This window comes from Strigops habroptila, chromosome 4 (assembly GCF_004027225.2).
Source record: "Strigops habroptila isolate Jane chromosome 4, bStrHab1.2.pri, whole genome shotgun sequence".
NCBI classification, from domain to species: Eukaryota; Metazoa; Chordata; class Aves; order Psittaciformes; family Psittacidae; genus Strigops; species Strigops habroptila.
Window position 1 is genome coordinate 58,611,996 of NC_046358.1, and position 21,526 is coordinate 58,633,521.

General features: G+C 37.8%; 1 protein-coding gene and 1 long non-coding RNA gene across 23 annotated transcripts in view; both read right to left on the bottom strand.

Moving 5' to 3' along the window:
- PPP6R3 (protein phosphatase 6 regulatory subunit 3) overlaps positions 1 to 21,526 on the bottom strand; it is a 56,849-nt gene that overhangs the window by 12,636 nt on the left and 22,687 nt on the right. For 17 of the 22 annotated variants that reach the window (XR_003991080.1, XR_003991081.1, XR_003991082.1 and 14 more), the window contains 15 exons: positions 21,083 to 21,220; positions 20,476 to 20,541; positions 19,977 to 20,089; positions 19,164 to 19,277; positions 18,338 to 18,467; positions 16,496 to 16,648; positions 14,420 to 14,569; positions 13,834 to 13,898; positions 11,417 to 11,532; positions 10,655 to 10,740; positions 7,894 to 7,980; positions 4,368 to 4,465; positions 2,509 to 2,563; positions 1,671 to 1,801; positions 18 to 136 (listed from right to left, as the gene is read on the bottom strand). Coding sequence is in view for 19 of the 22 variants with exons in the window: in XM_030483874.1 (XP_030339734.1) it covers positions 18 to 136; positions 1,671 to 1,801; positions 2,509 to 2,563; positions 4,368 to 4,465; positions 7,894 to 7,980; positions 10,655 to 10,740; positions 11,417 to 11,532; positions 13,834 to 13,898; positions 14,420 to 14,569; positions 16,496 to 16,648; positions 18,338 to 18,467; positions 19,164 to 19,277; positions 19,977 to 20,089; positions 20,476 to 20,541; positions 21,083 to 21,220 (1,621 nt within the window). In the remaining 3 variants the exon portion in view is untranslated. The remainder of the gene's footprint in view (positions 1 to 17; positions 137 to 1,670; positions 1,802 to 2,508; positions 2,564 to 4,367; positions 4,466 to 7,893; positions 7,981 to 10,654; positions 10,741 to 11,416; positions 11,533 to 13,833; positions 13,899 to 14,419; positions 14,570 to 16,495; positions 16,649 to 18,337; positions 18,468 to 19,163; positions 19,278 to 19,976; positions 20,090 to 20,475; positions 20,542 to 21,082; positions 21,221 to 21,526) is intronic. The other 5 variants (XM_030483879.1, XM_030483878.1, XM_030483877.1 and 2 more) reach the window with 2 other exon arrangements.
- On the bottom strand, positions 8,379 to 10,648 carry LOC115607084. The gene is made up of 2 exons (XR_003991086.1): positions 10,341 to 10,648; positions 8,379 to 8,427 (listed from the first exon to the last, which is right to left on the bottom strand). It is a non-coding gene; the product is annotated as an uncharacterized LOC115607084 (long non-coding RNA).

Here is a 21,526-nt window from a genome sequence, read left to right on the forward strand (position 1 = left end):
GGAAAGAAGCTACGTACGTTCACTTAAGTCTACTTCCATTTTGTCCTCTGTATTGGTGTGTGATTCAAACAAGTCTTGTTTTGTTCCATCCTCTTCTTCAGAATCTGTACTTTCTTCACTGTCAGTGCTGCCCGAACTTAACATACAAAGACAAAGTTTACATTCTGTATTTAGTATCAGACCCTAGCCACAATGAAATACTGGAGAGTTTGAGGCTAAGGAGAATTATGACAGCTGTAATTTCTCATAGATTAACTGAGGTATAATTTGTCAGCTGCTAATATTCCCCTCATTTCTCTCTCAAAAACCCCATGACTAAAGGATTTTTCACTTGATCATGTAAAGAGGCTGTCTCTTTTCCTCCCACTTTTAAGACAAAGACTGGTTCTACTCCTGCCATGGAAAAGGGAACAGAAAAGGAAAGCAATATATCACACATACGTATAGAAATTGTTGGTCTGTTTTGTCTCTTCACACTCAACGGAAGCACTGAAACACAAAACTCTGTTCAAATTATATCTAACAAGATATAATTTGATTTATTGCAAAGTATCTAACGACAAATCCAGTAAATCTACTTTAAAAGTATCTCCCAACTGTATTCCAGTCCATCCTTTTTAACTACATACATGCTTTAAACACTATAGGCATGTCTCTCTCTCCTGGTGAGCACAACACGAAAAGCGATGTAATGCGAGAAGATAAGGATGTTCCTGAAACACACAGCCACAATAGTTTGATAGCTACAATACTATCAAACAAAACAACTGATTTTGTACAGAAGGTATTTGCAACACACATTTCAAAGGTTGCAAGGGAAGAAGAGATCAGGTTTGTGACTGAAGCCATAAGGTCAGAAAAGCCAAGACTACTGTGGGACAAAGTTCAGTAGATATTACAGGAGGCTGCAGAGCCCCGAGAGTTTTGGGGACCAGATGCTCCTTCCCCTCAATGCAGTTTCCTATGCAGGTTTGTCCACAACCACTCTGGTACTTAGAGAGGACAGCAAGCTCTACAGAGGTGTGGAGCTGGACTGCCTTTCCCAAGGCAAGAATCATAGAATGGTTTGTGTTGGAAGGGACCTTAAAGACTATCTAGTTCTAACCCTCTGCCATGGGCAGGGACACCTTCCACTAGACCAGGTTGCTCCAAGCCCCGTCCAACCTGGCCTTGAACACTGCCAGGAATGGGGCAGCCACAGCTTCTCTGGGCAACCTGTGCCAGCGCCTCACCACCCTCACAGGGAAGAGCTTCTTCCTAATATCTTATCTCAATCTCTCCTCTGCCAGTTTAAAGCCATTCCCCCTTGTCCTGTCACTACATTCCTTTGTAAAAAGTCCTTCTCCAGCTTTCTTGTAGGCCCCCTTTAGGTACTGGAAGACTGAGCAGGAAGAATGGCTGAGCAGATCTAAAAGCAGCAGGAAAAAAAAAAAACCCAAAATCAACAAAAGTCAAAGTGCAGGAAGTGCCAAGTAGGCAGGGCAGCTGTTGCCACATTCTGCAGATTATGGTTGGAAGACTGACAGTAGAGCGATCCCTCTCCTCATTTCTCCACAGAATGGAAATAGTTATGCTCGACAGCCTGTGCTAAAAGTCAGCTTGAACCAAAAGACATGCTCAGTATTGATGCCTGACTGTAGTGTTGTTTGGGTAAGAGAAACATTTCTCACCTGGAACGCCTCTGGGACTCTGGTGTAAATGCAATATGTTTTTCTTCCCAAATGTCTTCTTCATCAGAGCCACCATCATCAAACTGCTGTATCCGCTCCTTACAGCATGCCTCAAACAAGGCTATATTGCCCTAAATATGACAAAAGTAAAAAATCTGTATTTATGATTAATCATTCTACTTACATTAGTAAACACTTTGGATCTACATGACTGTTCTGAAAAGAATCTTAAACTACTGGGGGGGGGGGAAAAACCCCAAAACATTTCTCTAAAAGCAGCAGAAACCCAGAATGTCTTAATGACTTAAAAGCTTGTCAAGAAAATATTCAGTGGTGCTTGTTTTACTCAGATACTAACAAGTTGAGTGGGCTGTCAAAGAACAGCTAGGAGTTTCCATCATGTTTAAAGAACAGCACACAAGTATGACACTTAAGAGCTTTTCAGATAACCAGACCACCAAGTACTCCAGCTTTATTTTCTGTAGGGGGGTTCATTGCAGTTTAACTGACAAGTAGTACCTGGGGTGGAAGTCTCTGTCCTTACTTTCCTGTCACCACAATCCCACTGGAAGACTGAAATAGCTTCTATCCGTAAGTGTGCAACAGGCACAGATCAGATCCAAGCCTGTTCTTGAACCTGACCATATGAATTAGAAGCAATTTTGTTGAATAATTATCTCAAAGAATCACAGCAGTGTCTTCCAATTAGAAGGTCTTACGATACAGGAACAAGGTAGGGTGGTTATGTTCCAGATATTACACATATAACAACCACTGCCAAAACTTTGAGGTTACACTAAAGTTTAATAGACAGGAGAGTATAGGAACACATACTTACACTTTCATTCGTATTGAGGGTAAAGTTGATGTCTGAGACCCGATCAAAAGAAACACTACAAAAGATAGCAGATGTATACAATAAAACAAGATGTTGTATTATGACATGAAGACACTTAATTTATGTTTCTCATTTTCCAATAATCTAAAATCATAAGATTAAAGACAAAGTAGTTTCCAAAATTAACACAGTCAAATTCCACATTGAGGAGGCCTGGCATTCATGTGTGAAATACGTTAACTCAAAAATACAATACAATGTTGTCTCTACCCTATATAGTTAGCTGTGAAAATTCAAAAAGCCTAAACAAGCATAACTGAAATAATGTATGCAAATCTCAAATACGGTACTGTCATGCACTGGGAAAAAAAGTATATCTCAAGAGTGCCTAATCTGACTATATTCTACCATGATACAGCTCAAAACTCTGCAAAGATCTGTGTTAGCAGTTCTTGTACCTTCTAACTCTATAGAAGGACCTTCTCGACAGGAAGAGAGAAAGTGGAAAATGTAATATCAACTTCTGTTTCCTAAAGAAAAAAATTATATATTTTTTTTTTTTAACCAGTCATTGGATTTTTTTTCCAAACCAAACACTAAATACTAGGTTTTACACATCTTCATGTATTAAGTTATCAAGCAGTTTCACTGAAGTGATTACAAACATGTGTCCCTGCCCATAGCAGGGGGGTTGGAACTAGATGATCTTAAGGTCCTTTCCAACCCTTACTATTCTATGATTCTATGTCTTTGACGAAGACCAGCATTAGGCAAACTTATTTTCTAGGGGAAGCAAGGCCATATAGTACCAAGGGCATGATCTTAAAAAAATACCAACTCCTATCCTTGTCAAAACCCACTTGCTTCTAACAAATTTAAAGAGTATCTTGAGTTGCTTCCTCTCCCATCATATCTTAATCTATCTCAGAAGATTATGTGGTGTAAAAAGGCAGCAATGCTTCTTAGATGGCACATGCAAGCTTCAGTGAACCATCACTTACTAAGCATGTCTCACAGAAGAGCACTGAGACATTTTATTGTATTTTACCCTCCTAGAAACCATCTTGAAGCAATGCTTTTTACCCTCATCTGTATGTTCTTGCATTCCAAGACATGAATTCTTACAAGAATCAGTATTAACCCTATTTTCAGGAAGAACCCCCATTCTTTCCCATTAAAGCATCAGTTTACTTAAAACTGAAGAAAGACCACTTTGTGGGGGGGCGTTTTTGGTGTTGGTTGGGTTGGTTTTGGTTTGGTGGTGGTTTGTTTTTCTTTCTACCTGACCAATATCATTCTCATTTCCTCATCACTTACCCTATTTGTAGAAACGAGTCTTAACTGCCTTGACCTTGAAAATAAAGGTAGATTTACAATGCCCTTCCTTAACCCTTCCCTATAGAAAAATACACTCACAGATGTGTTGTTCCTGTCATCTTTTCCAGGAAAACTTGAAAGTAGAGCTATTTATCATAGATTCAGCAGAGGGGGGATGCGGAAGATAAAATCACTTTTGAGGCACAGAGAAAGTAAAAGTGCCCCCAATAATGTGATGGCATTGGACAGGCAGAACTTTCAAAAGCTAAGTTATATTTTAGCTATTTATTCACAAATGCTGTGTTCTCATGTTGGCAAAGCCAGGACATTAGAAAAAGAAGATAAGCTGTTGCTTTCGTCTGTAAACTGTTCAGGGAAGCTTCTATCAATGCACACAGATGATACAAAAAGACAGGACTCATTGACAACTGCCTCACATCAGTAAAGGCTTGTATTTGTCCTCGGCAAAACTACAGCCAAAAACACAGTAAGAAAGGAAACTCCCAAGACTATAGTCAAAGCCAGTATAACATTATACTCACTTGCCGATGTCATCTTGATCAGCAAACTTCTCATCGTTGAAGCCAAACTGGTCAATAAAATTGGACGTCATTTGTTGCATCTGATAATCAGAAAAGGCCTGGCAACCCCAGGACCAACGACAGTGATATAATGATTCTAACAATACTCTAAATCCTACTTGCCCATTTTGCTCCAAAGAAATAAAAGTCTCTCTAATCATAACATAAAGGACAGGAAAAGGATTTGTCTTAACCTCTGAATTTTAACCGGTAATGCTGACTACACACTTAGTTACATCTACTGCCTTGAAAGGTAATGGCAGCTCTCTGTAAGAAAGTTAAATCTCTAGTCTGATCTTATGTTAATCAGCACGTTTCTAAACGCAGCCCAAAAACAGTGAAACGCCGCAATACGCTAGATAAAAGAAAAAGCTGTCTTTGTTCAAGATAACATGGATTTAAAAATGGTAAGAATTAGAAAATTACATCATATATAGACATTAAACCACAGCTGCATATTTATCACGTAGTTATCACTAGAAACATCAGTCTCAGTCACACACACCAGCAGCATCTATTCAATATCTAGAAGAAGGAAACTATTGAACATTTTACATCTCAATGCAGTGTCACTGACTCAACTGTGCCTTTTTTTATTTAATAAAGATGCCAGTGTCAACTGCCAGCCGATGGGCATATACTCATTAAGGTACACATGGGCATGTTCTCCTATCCATAACAGTAGCTTTTGTCCCTTATTAACTATGGTCTTGGGAAAATTATCACACATTCTCTAACGACTTCTAGTAGTGTTATTTCCATGGGTAAAGTTAGCCAACGTCAAGATATCCTAGGAAATGTAATTGTCAACTGTCCTGGTTTCTTGCCTAGGGAACTAACGGGACAGAGTATATAGCCAAAACCTTTGAAGAAGGTGGTAAAGCTGAAAAGTCTGGATTAAGACGCTACAAAAACTGGATGAAAAAGGAGATCTATATAAGGATGAGGTACACAGACATGCTCAGGGCTGGGAGTAGGTCTGAAAAAACCCTCATGACTGGTAGGGCTAAGCCAGGCCAAAGCAAGAACTCTTTTCCATTTTGATCCTAAATTTTAAAATCTGTTAGTTTTGAAAAACTTCAGGACTTGATATACAGTTAGCTTATCAACATTACACACTAGAGACAATCAATTACTGACTGTTTTACCTATAAAATAATTCCTCTGCTTTTACACTAGTTTGACCTCTCCTTTCCTGTAAATTATATTCATATTCACAGATATAAAAAAGAGCATGTGACTGAAAGACATTAGTGAATTACCTCCATGGGAAGAAAAAACCCACGTAAGTTAAACAGACTTGTTCTGTTTTACAAAAGGTGCAACTATTAAGAATACCATTCACCAGGATAAACAAAATTAAAGACATGAATTTTATGATATCAGCTACTTACGAAACTAGTGTGAAACCTTATCGCTATGTCAAAATTGTATACAGTAAGTATATGAAATTCAGTTCTGAACTGTTAGCATATCTCAGACCCTAGGCAGTACCATCCTATTTTCAAATTTCTCTCTCATATCTTTGCAGTATGCTTAAGAGACAAAAAGTGGTATTGAGCTAGCGGAGAACAGAGAAGCAATGCTTTCCCAGACTAGAAGTTTCCAGAGCCACAGCAAGACAGCACATTAAATGCTGCTGGCACAAGAAACCTTACAACCCAGAACAAGGTGACAGAACACCTTCAACAATGTCAGTTTTGAAGTGGTATTTAGAAAAGGTGTCTCTGAGAAAAAAGGAGAGGAAAAAAAAAGAAACCTTCCTTTCTGGAACAAGACAACAGTATCAAACTAGATTTGGAAAAGAAAGAAGTCATAGCAAATGTAATTCTGCACAGGCAGAAGTTAAATTTGACAGAAATAAACCAAAGATGAACGAGTTCCTCAGTATTTTTTCCCCTTATCCAATTCCTAATGGGTCCACTTGAATTTTGAAAATCTACCTCCTGTTTCCTCCTGTAGCTACTGGTCTAGAATAACATATCCTATCTGAAGCCAGAGACACCTTCATGAATGAATTTGTGAAGCTGGAGAATGCTTTAAGTAATTTCAATGCATTTCCCATCAGTGACTTATCTTGCTAGTATCATGCTTTCTCTGCAAGGCCACTTTAGAAAGTGTATTTCACAAACAGAGTGGGGTGGGATGGTGGTGGAGGGGGGGAAGACGAAGAAAGTGGTGACAAATTTGAAAGAGAGAGCACTGCACCATCTGCTTTTCTTGATTAACTACCTGGAACTGCAGGGAATGCCCACACACAGCAGACATTAAGGGGATGCAGGAAAAGCACAGAGGATTTGAGGATTTTACTTTCTCACTGGAGCTGCTACAGATGCCACCCAACTTATCAAACTTGTAGTCGGGTGCACCTTACATGTACAAAATAAAACGAAAAATAAAAAAGACACCGAATCAGATAAAAATGCATCAGATTCTTAAAACTTCAGCCACCACCCACAACTCAAGTTTAGACAAGCAACGACTTACTATCAAACCGTAAGATGCTTAAAGTTCCAAAGCAAGTCTTAGACTAGGTACTTACTACACAGCTGTTAGTGAGTACTGAAAGATTTTGATTAATAATAAGTTTGGTATAAGAAATCTATTGGCAGTCATGTGCCATCTGGTTTCCACTTTCACCACCAGTGAAACAATTGGAAGAGATGTGTATTGCAAGTAGAACAGCCCTATTACAGAAATGCTGTCACTCTTCAGCAGAATGGCACCCAGATTCTCCAGAATCACTCACTGTAAAAATACTCTAATATCATATTAAACATGGTGTAGTTATCAATTAGTCAGCTTGAAAGCATTAAAACTTCAAGATGGACACAAGTCTGGTTGATCTGAAATTCTCTAGGCATTCTTCTCTTTTTCATAGAGCCAAACGATGAATAGCTACCTTTGAAACACTCATAAATGAGCTAACAAAAGCATATATACTGCATTAAAAAATAAGTGATCAAGTTCATTGGAAATTTAGTTCAGGAAGATCTGGCTACGTACGTTCACCAGGTACCAAGAGTCTATAAAGTTAGAAACACACAAGCTGATAGACACAACCTATAACAAAAGCGAACTGAAACCCAGATTTGCTTCCATAGCAATTCAAACTTGCCAGAAAACACAATCAGAAGCCACCATTTCAAACTTCTACATCTAGTAAGAACTAAAGTTACTATAGAAACTACGTTGAACTTGGCCAGACAGCTGGCATATAAAATGTGTTCTTAGGCACAATGAGTAGAGATCTGCATCCACAGATGATCTAAGACTAACAACTGGAAGGAACACCAAGATAGAGATGTGTTAAAAACCATACCTCTCTGATCACAGTTGTGTGCATGCATGTCTAAGTTTAAAATAAAGCTTTCTAGATTTGTATTTGCTTGTGATAGAAATACAAGTTCCACTGCTTTTTTTTAAAAAAAGTCTTATTTATTTTTACAGAAAGAGCAACTTACACTGTTAAAAGAATTCAACTCACCTGCTGCAAAGAAGAATCCTGTGAAAAGCCAGTTTCTTTAAAGTCAATTTCATCATCACTGGAAGAATGAATGTGGCAGGTAGTAACCTATACAAAGGAATTCAGTCATTTGCACAGTGTATGACAGCCACTTAAGTATACCCATACTATCTGGCTGAACCTTCATTTTCGTACCAAAACAAGAAACAATTATTTTTTGTTTTCCCAACTGCTACACCACATAAAACAGTCCCTGGAATATACAGGGCAATAAGGTCCCCTCTGAGCCTTCTCTTCTCCAGACTAAACACCCCCAAGTTCCCTCAGCTGTTCCTCATCAGACTTGTGCTCTAGACCCTTCAATAGCTCTGTTGCTCTTCTACGGACCTGCTCCAGCAACTCAATATCTCTCTTCTAGCGAAGGGCGCAGAATGAACGCAGGATTTGAGGTGCGGCCTCACCAGTGCTCACAGGGGGATGATCGTTTCCCTGGTCACGCTGGCCACTGTAGCAGAACCTTTTATTGGTTAGAAAACTGCTCTGTAGTGGTCAAACCTTCTACCAGAAGGACAATTAACAGTGAAAAAAAAAAATAACGTAATAATCTTCCTGTAAAGTCTGTTACGCGTTCTGAGGTAACTGAGATAGTTCTGCTACGTGCTCACTTCTAAGTCTGCAGTTACCGTTGTTTTAGAAAATGTACTGAGAACTTGTCTGAAAGACAAAAAAGCCTAAAAAATAAGTCTCATGGCTGTAGCAGCAGTTCATTATGCACAGAACCCCAGGACCACATACCTTGTTCCATTACAGTAAAAGAGCAATCTTTGTTGAGCACTAAATGGCTGAAGCATTGAAAGTATTCATGAGATCAGTTATCTCCATAGCTTTCCCGCATCTAACTCATTTACCTATTTTTAAAATGAACTACACAACATAAGAGTATGCATAAAGACCAGATCATTTGAGCTTAGTAAATCCAGTAAACTGACTGAAGAAGATCACATGTAACAGTAAACCACAGCTCTGCCACTCAGGTGAGGAACTGTGTGCTTAACTATTATATAACCCATGACTAGATTCTGCTCAACAGCTTGCTCAGGAGAGGAAAACTGTGAATCAAGTAAGTGTACTCATCTACCCAACAATAATTTTAAGGCTAATCTACTGAAAATTAAGAAAGGTGTGCTTAAGATCTTACTCTGCAGACACTAAGAATCTGCAATTTAAATCAGGTATAAATATTAATTCTAATAATCTATTGTTTTAACACAGGATACTTTCATCCACTCAAAGAGCTCAAACACTCAGATATACCTAATTGTCCAATTTATAGGTGGAGAGTACAGGCCTGTGGAAACCAAAGCATAGGTATATGGGACAGTACATCTGGGAAGAAATACTGTGGGGCTGTGCTTTCAGGATGTACCCATACAGTAATCATAACTTAAACATGATTCAGTAAGACAATAGGCTGAGTTTTCTGTAAGATCTGCCTTTTAGTATCTCCTACACCACACTGTATTATCCATTGCTGCTTATCTTTCAGCTAAATGCTACTCCAAGGCTCACAAGAATTGATCACACAAGCAGGAAAAAAGCCTACAACTTCAGAAATTCAAAAGACACAGTATTTTCCAGATGGCATTTTAGCTACAAGGATTTATTTTAATGCTTTGTGTTTCTATTCAACTGAATACTGTGGAGTTTGGAGATATGTTGTAAACGAGGTTTTACTGTTGTTACATTAAGTATGTTCAAGTAAATGATCACACATCTAAAGATCTAATTATAATGTTTTTAATTATATATCAGCTTAAAATTCTGCCTCTTCAGATGACTCGACTCTTGGCCTTGACAAAGAAGTAGCTTCTAACAAGAGGAAAATATCATTATTCTACGAGTGCTATGAACTTCTTAGTGTTTTTTCCATGAGCCTGTGAATGCAATCTGTACTATCTTGGTTCTGTCCAGAAGTTGCACAGTTTCAGATTAATTTCCTATTGCTTCTATTGCCACACACCATGTCAGCATTATGTTCCAGTTGCTACATTATGCTGAAACAGCAAATTTAATAGACTATTAGTATTACAGACCAAATATAGCACCAGCACAAGTTAATGAAGACACGTGGAAAGCACTCCAGTCCTGGAGAAGTCAGGTAATATTAAAATTCATTAATTCATCTGTGGACATTGGAAATAGCCTCTGCTTATTAAAGCCTCTAACTGATTACTCTTAAACCGTAGGTTTAATGTGAGTACACAAAACCTCTTCATACTTACACTTAAGTTTAGCTTTTTCCTAAAAGGGGAATCACTACTGCTGTGCACAGAAATGTGAAATGCACAACAGAAGTATGCAAAGTTACTTAAGCAAGGTCAGTGACACATGCGATGGGATGCAGGTAGCATTTTCCCATTAAATTTACATAGGCTCATTTACATACTGTCGATAAAGCAATTTAATACCAGCTCCTGCAGTTTCAGTTTGCACTGTTCAAGCAGACAGAAGCTTTCAAGGTCACTCACTTGGAGCTGTATAGAAATCTTCCTTCTTGGTCTGCGATAAGCTATACAAACTGAGCTACTGCAAGATTCACGTACAAAATATTAATGATATGGTGTTAGTTGAAAAACAAAATAAAGAATTGTTAGCTCAGCAACTAGATGTACTTGTTGACACAAGTACATGGTAACTAGGAAGACTGGTTGTGCTGCTGACAAAAAGAAACTGGTCCCAAGTAAACAGCAGCAATTTTGATACCTTACCCATCCTTACTTACCAGGTCCACTGTATTCCTCTTGTTAGTTTCTCCTAAAGAGTTTGTACAGAATGTCTCCCATCGCTCTCTGACCTCCTCTGGAAGCTCTAGGGTAGGAAACAGAAAAATATCCTCAATTTGATACTACTGACAATGGAGCATGACATTATTTTTAATTTTCTCTTCTGCTATACCAGAATCCTCCTAAATCCTTAAGGAGTATTCCATCTAGTTAAGTCTAAATAAAGCAGGTCAGCATTTCATTGCATTTAAGCATATATTTAAGGGTCACAGAGTCATCACAAAGCCATAGAATGGTCTGAGTTGGAAGGGATCTTAAAGATTACCCAGTTCCAACCCCCTGCCATGGGCAGGGACACCTTCCACTAGACCAGGTTGCTCCAAGTCCCTCCAACCTTGCCTTGAACACTGCCAGGGATGGCGCAGCCACAGCTTCTCTGGGAAACTTGTGCCAGCGCCTCACCACCCTCACAGGGAAGAGCTTCTTCCTAACATCTAATCTCAATCTCCCCTCTGTCAGTTTAAAGTCGTTCCCCCTTGTGCTGTCACTACATTCCTTTGTAAAAAGTCCTCCAGCTTTCTTGTAGGCCTCCTTTAGGTACTGGAAAGCTGTTTGTTTACAGATGTCTTGTTTTAAATTGAATGTTCAGGAGTAATATTTTCTTCCTTTAACCAATAGCTGCCTTTAATTTGCATTTGATTCATTTCCTCAAAATTTGATAATGAAAGCCATAAAGACAAAGGTAAGGCCATTAACATTACCTTTAATGAGCTGCTGAACTTGTGTACTGTTTGGCCCCTTATCTGTGCTATGCACAATGCAGTTCGCTATCCGTGTCAGATGACCCATATAGCCATACCGTCTTCCTCCTTCAGCCCTGCAAGAGACAAAAGGAATTCACCTGCCCACATTCAGAGCAACTGTGCCACTGTATTTCATTATGCAACACTCTAGCAGAGTCAAGAAGTTACCCATGACAAACAGTGCAGGGGTTCTTAAACAGAGGAGTTGTATTCTAAAACCAAAGGCTCCCAAAGGCTCAAGAATTTAAGATACCAACTGGTTTGACTACACTGAGCCAGTTTGCAAGACTTATTTATTAGAAAATTTCTGTTCCTGAGAGTATTTTTCCTCAACCCCAATGCACCAAACATCCTCTCAGAGCTTTAAGTTCATGATCAGAAAAGAAAAAAATCTTAAATCCTTAATGTGCTCAAGCATTGCAGACATTTCATTTAGCATACAGAGCTGGAAAGGTACAACCAACTGAAAATTGTTTAGATTATTGCTTTCTTGAGATTTTAGGAAGGACATTTAAGTAACATAACAAAAGTACAATTACAAGGCAGTCTGAATATTTTCTTGTAACTGAATTGCTCTGTAGACACAGGAATTCCCAGTTTTTATGATATGATGATGATCAGCTGGAACCATCCTATATCTGATCAAAAGAGCTAAAGTGAGAGCTCTGACTTAGACTCAATTAGCTAGACAAATCTCCCATAAACTTGACTGAGATCTTTATAAAGTGACAGCAGTTCAGGAAAGAGATTATGTAAACACAAATCACATTTCTTGATTTTCTACCATTATAATCTAACAGGAAGTAACTGAAATCATATCATGTCAGTGCAAGATGTCATAAATAAAGCATTCTTTACAGGAACAACTTGAGAGATTTCTGTCTTATTTCCTCGACTGCTTAGGTAACAAGTACATTCAAAACAAGCAACATGTGATGATGGCAAAAGGTTATAATTTCTAATACATGATATGCCATAAAGAGTGCTTGTACTGACTTACAATTGCCTAGCCAAAAAATCTGGAATATGACTGTATCTTCTATTAGCAAATGCTTATTAGTACCAGTGAAATAAATAGCTTTTTACTATGTCACATTTTCACCAGCAGAAAGCAGTCACCCTCAAGCTTGTAGAGCTGCTCAACATAAGGTGACAGAATACAAATGCATAAAAGAAATAATCAATTTCCTGGAGCAGCTAAGCTAAACCATACCTTCATATTATCTTATAGACTTATATTTTATATTTGGAGTCCCACTTGTGCAAAATTGGATAAAGGAGTGAATTACTTACAACAGCCTGCTCCCTTCTCACAAATAAAAATTCTTTCCAGATAAAACCACTACCTGAGGTTGGCAACAACATTTTCCACATTAGTATTTGCAAACATGAAATTAAATATTTAATTCATCCACATGGAAAGCACTGGATCAAGAACATTCTTACCCAAAGAGTAATTTTAGGTTGCATCTATGAAAATATCTTTCCATACTTCTCTCCTATGGGAGTCTAATTGGACTGTATGACCACATGAGAATACAATAAAATAATAGAAGACATTTGGGAAAGCATGTTTTCTACAGTTTAATTGTTATATCCCCTTTCTTTTGTACCATTCTCTTAATCACATAGTTCAACATCCTTATTTCCAGGTCAGCTACAATAGCCATGTATTTACTATGTGATTTGCATCGAACAGGAAGAGGAATATTTTGAGGAGCAGAACTGTCTCAAATAATACACCAGCAAACCAGCAACACTATCCCAGTCGGCTAATTCAGTATTTTGACAAGTTAAAGCTAATATTTACTGTTAGGTATTTCCTAAGCCTTCAAGAGAGCTTTTCTACCACCTCAGGTGAAGACAGAGGTTTTTTCCTCCTGCTACGAGTGGTTTCACATAATGTTAGCTACTTGAAACTTTCATCCTTTCACAAACACATACTTTTAGAACATATTTCATTGCTGAGGACTTGGCTTTTACTACTTAGGAGTCTGTTGCTCCCCAATATGTAATATGCTTTCATGTGTTTATAAATAATTTTGAACTGCTTACTGGAGAAAAGTATCTCCTGTCCTCTCAAAACTTACGGTATGTTCCTGTAATTGAACACATATGGGTAGACTTTAAAGTTTTTAAATATCATAGTAATATCTTATATACGGCAAGAATGACAAACTCTTGTATTCTCCAATGGTCATGGGAAAAAGCATTACAGTGCTACCAAAATATCGTATGAGAGAAAGCTTTAATCCAAATATTAACATGAGTGTTTTAAGAACACTGCCAGTGCAGTTATGAATTGGTCATACATCCATTTCACAATTCAAGTCTTATGTAGACAATTACAGGTAATAAGAAAACTAGTTACTCACTGTTTCTTCTCATTCATCTCCCATGCTTCAAGTATTCGTTCTATTAACTGGCACTTAAGGAAGAGCTATCAAAAAAAAATAAGAGCAAAGAATGCTTAGTAGCAGTAAGGTGGAACGCTGTAACACATTTTACGGTTGCTTTTAACAAATACTAAAGTCTTACAAGACAACTAATTTCAGGTTCAGGATAAATAATTTCAAAGGGTTTAAAAAGTTCAGAAGCAGCAGTTATATTCCAACCAGAAACCTAAAAGCTAAACCTACATTATTTCTACTTCCCTTTGCATCTGCTGAGTTGTGGTAGCATAAAGCTATTGAAATAGCAATTTTAATTCTTAAAGTAAGAGGAACTTCAAGGAAAATAAGTATTTGCAGCTCTGCACTCATGCTCACTTCAGGGCAGCAAGTCTACTTTATGGCACTTTCAGGTTTAACACCCTAAAGGGACATAGTAAGGAAAACCAGAGAAATATTCATGTTCATTCTACATATAATGTAAAATCAGGGTATGTTCTATGTAAGAGTAACCGCTACCACAGCCAACAGATAGGAAAATTCAAGAGATTCCCAAAAACCCAGAACTTACATGTTTCAGCAAGAGATTGTCCCCAGTGGAATCCTGATCTGTAATTGCGCCATTTTCCGTGCTTTCAAGAGGATTTGCAAGAATCAATGCAATACAGATTTCTACTTGCGTATGCAAAAAGTTATTCCATGTGTACTTAAAGAACATGTCCTGAAAAACAAATTCAACTAGGTTTACACAAACGAAGGTCTTTTCATTAAACACAAGCAATAATCTCACCCCAGCAAGTCATTTGAATTATTACACACGAACAAATTCTGTAAGTTTTACAATAAGTACTATTGTGCAAGAGAAACCTTGTGACCTACAAAATAGTTAACTATTGTGCTTGCTATGATCTGAACACAAGGATTAGAATACTGGATCAGAACAAAAACTCAACTCTAACTGGATTTTAAGCTGTGGTAACCAATAATGCATGTTCAGAGAACAAAGGGAGGAATGACCTTCCCCACTTACACTGCTTCTAGCTGCAGCCCAGAGTCTCCACAAGTCAAAAGTATTGATGACCTGAGCAGCCCTTGAGAGACTTCTCTTAACCCTCTAGCATTTACAATACCCTTTATAATGTGCTCCTCACTTCAGTGACACTCCTTACAAAATCATATCTACCTGTTTTGAACCCATCATCTACTAATTTTATTCTTCTACTATGGAAGGCTACCTCAGATAATCTAGATGCAATTTATTAAATGCATTACACACGACAGACAAACACTGAGGTTGAGATAAAATAGTGTTTATTTAGTTGTATTCCTGGTTCTCCACATTTTCCCTCTTAAAGATTTTTTCAAGCTCTACGTCCAGTTATTTTAGACTACTAAAACTGCAAAACTCAAATGACTGCTGTCACAGGTAAAATGATATTAATATATGCAGTGACTGGAACAGTATTAAACAATTTAAGTCTCATTCAAAACACAGCTAAAGATTCCAAATCCCTCCAAGTTTCCTTCAGTCCTTGTAAACTAAGGACATCCTCCCATATGCTACTAGAGCTAGACAATTACTTTTCCTAACAGTCAAGTCTGCACAGTAAAGCACTGCTGTTTCAGCAAATAGCATGAAGCATCGAGAAGTTTATATGGCTATAATTACTTTTTCTTTCTTTATATAAAACCTGCAACAGAAAAGCATGTTCAAACCTCACTGAATTTGGTTTACGAAATAACCTTCTTATAAGAACGTGCAGGTGTTCACAGCATGTACATTCCCATAGACAACATACCCAGGAAAACGTAGGTTATGGTGAACTCAGCACCTGGTTGCAAATTCGAGTCATGCAGAGGAATTGAGATGAATACATTACAAATGTAACTGTATTAATTAGTTGGAGCAAAAAGCGATTTTGGACTAAAACCATCTGGGCCAAAGAAAACATTTACACTGTAAGTTTGCAACTGCCTGCTTAGAAGTTTACGTATTGAATTCAGAAGCTACAGTGTAAGTTCCAGCATTTTTTGCTGGTTATTTTTTTAATCCGATTACCAACATTTGCATTTTTTGGGTCGACCTAAACACAAAGAGTATGCCCTGCTATAGTTGAAGTACGAGGCAGGAAGTACTTACAGTACACACTCCACATCTGCAAAATCAGCAAGTTAACTGACTGAAAGTTTGTTGTGCAACATCTTGGTTTTAGAGGACTGAAGGCATACAAGCTACTAAGAATATCTGTTCCTTTATAGGACAATGCTGAGATACCATTTGATGCAATGTATATTATTGAGAGGAAAAGAGGTTTTGAGGGAACAATTTCAGAAAAGAATGAAAACAAGCAGGGAAGCCTTGAACATGGCTGAAAACTTCAGAACATACAGGCGAAGAAACAAGCCTGTTAAGAAAACCACTTAATGTATTCATGAGGGTGTACAGAATAAGAACAATTCAAGTGGTCAGAGGAAAATTCATCTGTCAGAAGTCAACATTTAACAATAAAATCCAATATTAAGGGTTCTTAAATGGTGCAACAAAAGCCACAACAGTCTGAAAAATTAGGCCAGTAAATTATTTGCAGTGACAAAAAAATATATTAAATCTTAATAACAATCCATAAAGACAGCATAAAGTTCTTACCAGTATTACTCCTATGCTGTTAAGCTCTATAAGCTCCTGATTCACACTGCTTGTATTTGCCTGTAGAAGGCTAGATATTAATCTAATCACATTTAAACGTGTGTTTCCCACAGGCGGATCCAATACACCCCAGGTTGTCTTCATGACACTTTTCTGAAAAAGAAAATGGCACATACATAAAATCCATTAAAATACCAGCTCATCATTATTATGCACAATGACAGAGTAGTGCTTAATATAGATATACAGTTAGTCCTTAAGTTTTGCCTTCACCCTGCAAATCCCCAATTTTTTTATTCTGAACACTACAGCTTATTTTAACTAAAATTAGCCACAGAAAACAGCAAAAACAGCCACACGAAACCAACAACACTGTAAAAATTTGTTAACTACAGAGAGGATCTCAAAGTAGATGCATTCTACCCAATCCTGAAAGGAATTAGGAGATACTTCCTAGGAAATCGTTCTCGCTAGTCCATCCAGCTATAGTCTACATTGCTACAATATACAAAAACCAGCTAGGTGGATAGTCTATGAATATTGTAATGAATTATTGTAATGCCTCAACAACCCAACCCTAACTTAAAAACAACTTCATTAAGCAATGAGCTCCTCTGATGTCTTATTCTCATTTTAGACACTTAAACCAGAACTATGTCACATAACCAGCCAGAAAGAAAAACTGGTATTAGCTACTATAAGACCTAAAAATCTTGTAGCAAATATGCAATGGGCAGGGGAATTCATAATGAAAATATCCTCCTGTCTTAAGGTACAAACATATTTTGACAAGACCACTACAACCGGATGTTATTCTTGCCTGACCAGTGCCACCCCTGCACCAGAAAAAGAAACTGACATCCTGCTAGTTTGTTTATGCCATTCCTTACATATGACAAAAATCTAAGGATGCTCAAAATGAGTATTTTCTGATAGTTTGACATACTTTGCTTTTGACTAAGTCATCTGGTGAAGTTATTGAATATGTTTCTCAAGTATCTAATGTCACCCTGCTTTTATTGTAATATAGACCTGTATCTTGCCATGTTGTCGCAATAAAGACAGGGTTTTTATTACCTCTTCAGCATTTCGAAATTTTGAGGTCTCACCTTCTCTAGGCTAAAATTAACTTTAACACTACTTTGATCTCCCCATGTGGTACTTCATACATCTCTGGTCTTTATTTTCACTTTGGCACACAAGTCCTTCTCCCTTATGGACTGTGACACCCAGTTTAGGGTGCTGTGCTTCAGCTGAAATTCTGCCAGTGAAAATGGATCATAGGTAAACCCCTTATTTATACATCCTGTATTTATCTTTTGCAACAGCATGACATAGATAAGTTGCCTGAACCAGTTAAAAAGCCCAAGGAATTTAACATGCTTAGAGTGTGCAGGGTGCGTTCTGCGGAGCTAGTCTACTCGAGTTGTGGGCAGATCTAGGGGAATTGCGTAGGCCCCATCGGGGCCATGCCAACGTTCCCAACAACTACTGCATGCACAGTCTGTATTTCTTATCCGGATCAGATTTCCAAGCAGAAAGCAGGACCCACCTTAAGTATATATAGCAAATCTCTCTTCATTGCTTTCTGAAAGTAAGTAACTGCTTCAAGGCTATTCTGCCAATTAAGTTTAAACTGGAAAAGCGTATCAATCAGCAGAACACATTGGCTCAGGGACAAGAATAATGAACAGCAAAGCTCTCAACACGCTAGAAAGAAGCCTGGGCACTTGCCCAAAATTTGTCAAACTGGGTTTGTTTTGTTATTATCACTTCCCTGAAACACAGTCACACAGTGACAGTCTTGTTTCAATTAATTTTGTAACACAAGGTTTCACTTACTTTTGGAGGCTCAAGTAGGAGTTCATGGAAGGATGAAAGTCGTGCTTTTATGGCTTCTAAAACACTTTTATTGACCGAATATTTTGAACTGCTCATGCCAGGAGGACAGATCTCTATATGGCCTTCAAATCTAAAACACATACAATCAGAATCTGATAATTAATATCAAAACTAGTTGTAAAACATCTTTGAGTATTATTTTGAGTGTGTCATGGTTCTGAAGGCATGTGAAAATAATGAAGAGGCAAGTAAAAACATAAGGTTACAAACACAAAGTATCAAGTAACAGTTGAACAAGATTTTTCCAACACTAGCCCTAGTATTTTTAGGTTTATTGTGCTGGAAATCTCCAATACGGTTTTGAGATTATACATTACAGCTCTTCTATTTCCTCTTTTGCGGCAGATGAACAGTTTCACTCATCTATTGTGAACAACATAAACAAGTTGAAGGTACCACAGAGTACAGCAGTTCAGCAGTTTCCCAACATTAGGTTGTAATAAAATTAGAAATAACTTTTTAAAAAGTTAATACCCCCTCACTGTACATATTTTCATCAATTTCTTTCTGGATACATGGAAGAGAGTAACGTAGTTAGCCTGAGCTGTCAACTGGCATAAACTAGCTTCTACAAAAAACAGCAGAAAGACCAGTCATTTGGTGAAAGTGTAGTAATACCAACTGCAATCACTTGGTTTGCTCTTTTACCTCTTCAGCTACAACAGGCCACAGAAATGGTTCAGTCATAAGTACATGAAGACACTTACTATTGCTGAACAGTAGTTAAATTATGCAGGCATAATTTACGCAAGAAAAGAACACTTACGTCTGTCGTCTTGTCTCAAGTAAAGTCAACAGTATTTGGATTGCACTGACTATTGCAGATTCATTTTTTTCTTTATGAAAAATATTAGATAGCAGCTGCTCTATGATTTCTTGCCTGAAAAGAAAAGTATTGGCATCAGATAAAACACTACCTCAGGATACAGCTGTTAACAGAAGTAGCTACCAGTTGCCCATGTAAAATTAATAAAAGAATAATACAATGAAAACTAGTAGCTATTTCAAGCTAGCAAGTACCACTAGGACAACCACCCCCATCCTCACTGTCCCAATCATATTTTCCTATTCCTTCCACTGATCTAGATTTAGATCCTTCAATAGGATCCAGTGAGAAACAACACTACAAAAAGGAACTTTTCAGTCAGACCAAAAACCTGATTCAGCTTGCCACAACAGCCTCACAAACCTAAACCTATAACCAGCCAAACGAAGAAGGGAATAGAGAAGAATCTCCTCTGGCAGAATCACACACTTGGATTAATTTACAACAAGTAACAGATCAAAGAAAAAGTCTCCCATGTATATTCTGCAAAGTATCCAGCTGACCTCCACCTGTTTGATCCCACTAACTCTGGCAGAGCAGGAAATATTTTAATGAGACAAGAAGGAGGACCCCAAGAGGTACTCCAGGTGGGCTCTGCTTACTTGCTGAATTATTATGAACTACACAGATGACAGTCAAGAAAATTCAACTGAAAAGTGGAGCTTGCCGTTTCTAACGGTTTTCAAGGTCAGAAATTAAAAGTTGTTTTTTATGAACTGAAAATACAATCAGAAATGAAGCAAGCCAACTTACTTCTCTAGACTTGCAAGCAGTGGATCCGGTTCTGAACTGTTCTGTACTTGTAACATCTGGTCTCTGCTTAAACGAATAATTTCACAGAGTGACTGTGATGCATTTGAATGCCTCTGGAACAGAAAAACACAGCTTTTCACTGTAAGAGTAACAACAAGCTGGACTGTAACTCTTCAATTAAAAAAGGTGGAAGTTTCACCTCAGACAAATCTTTCCTACACCATAAACATTCAGACAATAGCTTCATGATGTAACAAAACCTTAACAAGACAAAACAAACTTGAGGCATGAGGCAAGAATATTTTGCATATTAAGGTGGCAAAACATAGAATATGTACAAGGCTTTGACCTGGACTGAAGTGGAACCAAAAAGGGGGAAGGGGAGCATCGCCTACTGAAAAAAAAGGCACAAAAAAGTAAACCCAAAAAATCCTAGTCCTATGTTGTACAGCAACTTGCTGAACAGACAGACCCAGAGGAGTGTCAGACCAATACTTACATCTTCATCTTGAGACGGATGTACAATTTCCACAAGCCGCTGGATAATTCGCTCCTCATTTAGCCACTGTAAAAGTGTTTGTCAATGTTAGTAAGAATTTTATTCATGTGAATGAATTAAAATTAACAAAATTAGAAGTAGTCATTTGACAACTGCCATAAGTCATACTGTCAATATTGCTAATAATTGTCAATAACACTTCAGAAAAAAAGGTAAGTCAGTGTTTCTGAGCAACTATAAAAAAGAAAGCCTTATTTCTAAATAGACTGTCTGATGCCAAAAATAGAAAAAAGGGTTCACTGAAGTCCAAAACATTTTTAAAACTGCATCTGGCAGTTGTAAGTTAGATATTAAAAACGAGGGGAAGAGATCAGCCTCTCAGGTTCCAAGTCATCCCCACCAGCACAGTGGCTCTGCTGGAAAAGTAATGGCAGCTCCAAGAAAAAACAAGCAAACAAAAGCAGCCCAAAACCCCACAAAACCAAACCAAAACCCACACACTGAACTTCAGCACACTGAAGAACTAAACTTAGTAAACCCAGCAGAATATAAGCCATCTTACAGTTCACAAATGTCAGATGAAAATACTTTGAGACACTTTACTTACATTTAACACTTCTTGCCGAGGCTGTGGAGGTTCTATGCAAGTCAGTAGCCTGAGCAGCAAGTCCATGATAGCAGAGGTCCCTATGTGCTTAATAATGAGGTCTACAAAATCATGTTTCCTCTTTAAAAAATCCACAATCTAGAAATTAAAAAGAAATAAGCTTATATTTGCTTATCTGTATTTTACATGGTAAATTACACCAACCAGATTTAGCTTCTCTCTCCTAGCAAATGGAGAAAATAAATGAGAAGACCTTAGACAATTTTGCTACCTAAAGCCTGCAGTACAAGGCAAGGTAAACTAATATACATGTATAAAGTAGCAAAAGTGGCACAGGACAGATCCATACAACGTGCAGGGTGTCTTGGGCCTCCTCTCAAGCCTAACTGGCTGACCATAAACTACTAATAATCCAATGCACGGTCAGCTCTCCTTTTTGGTATG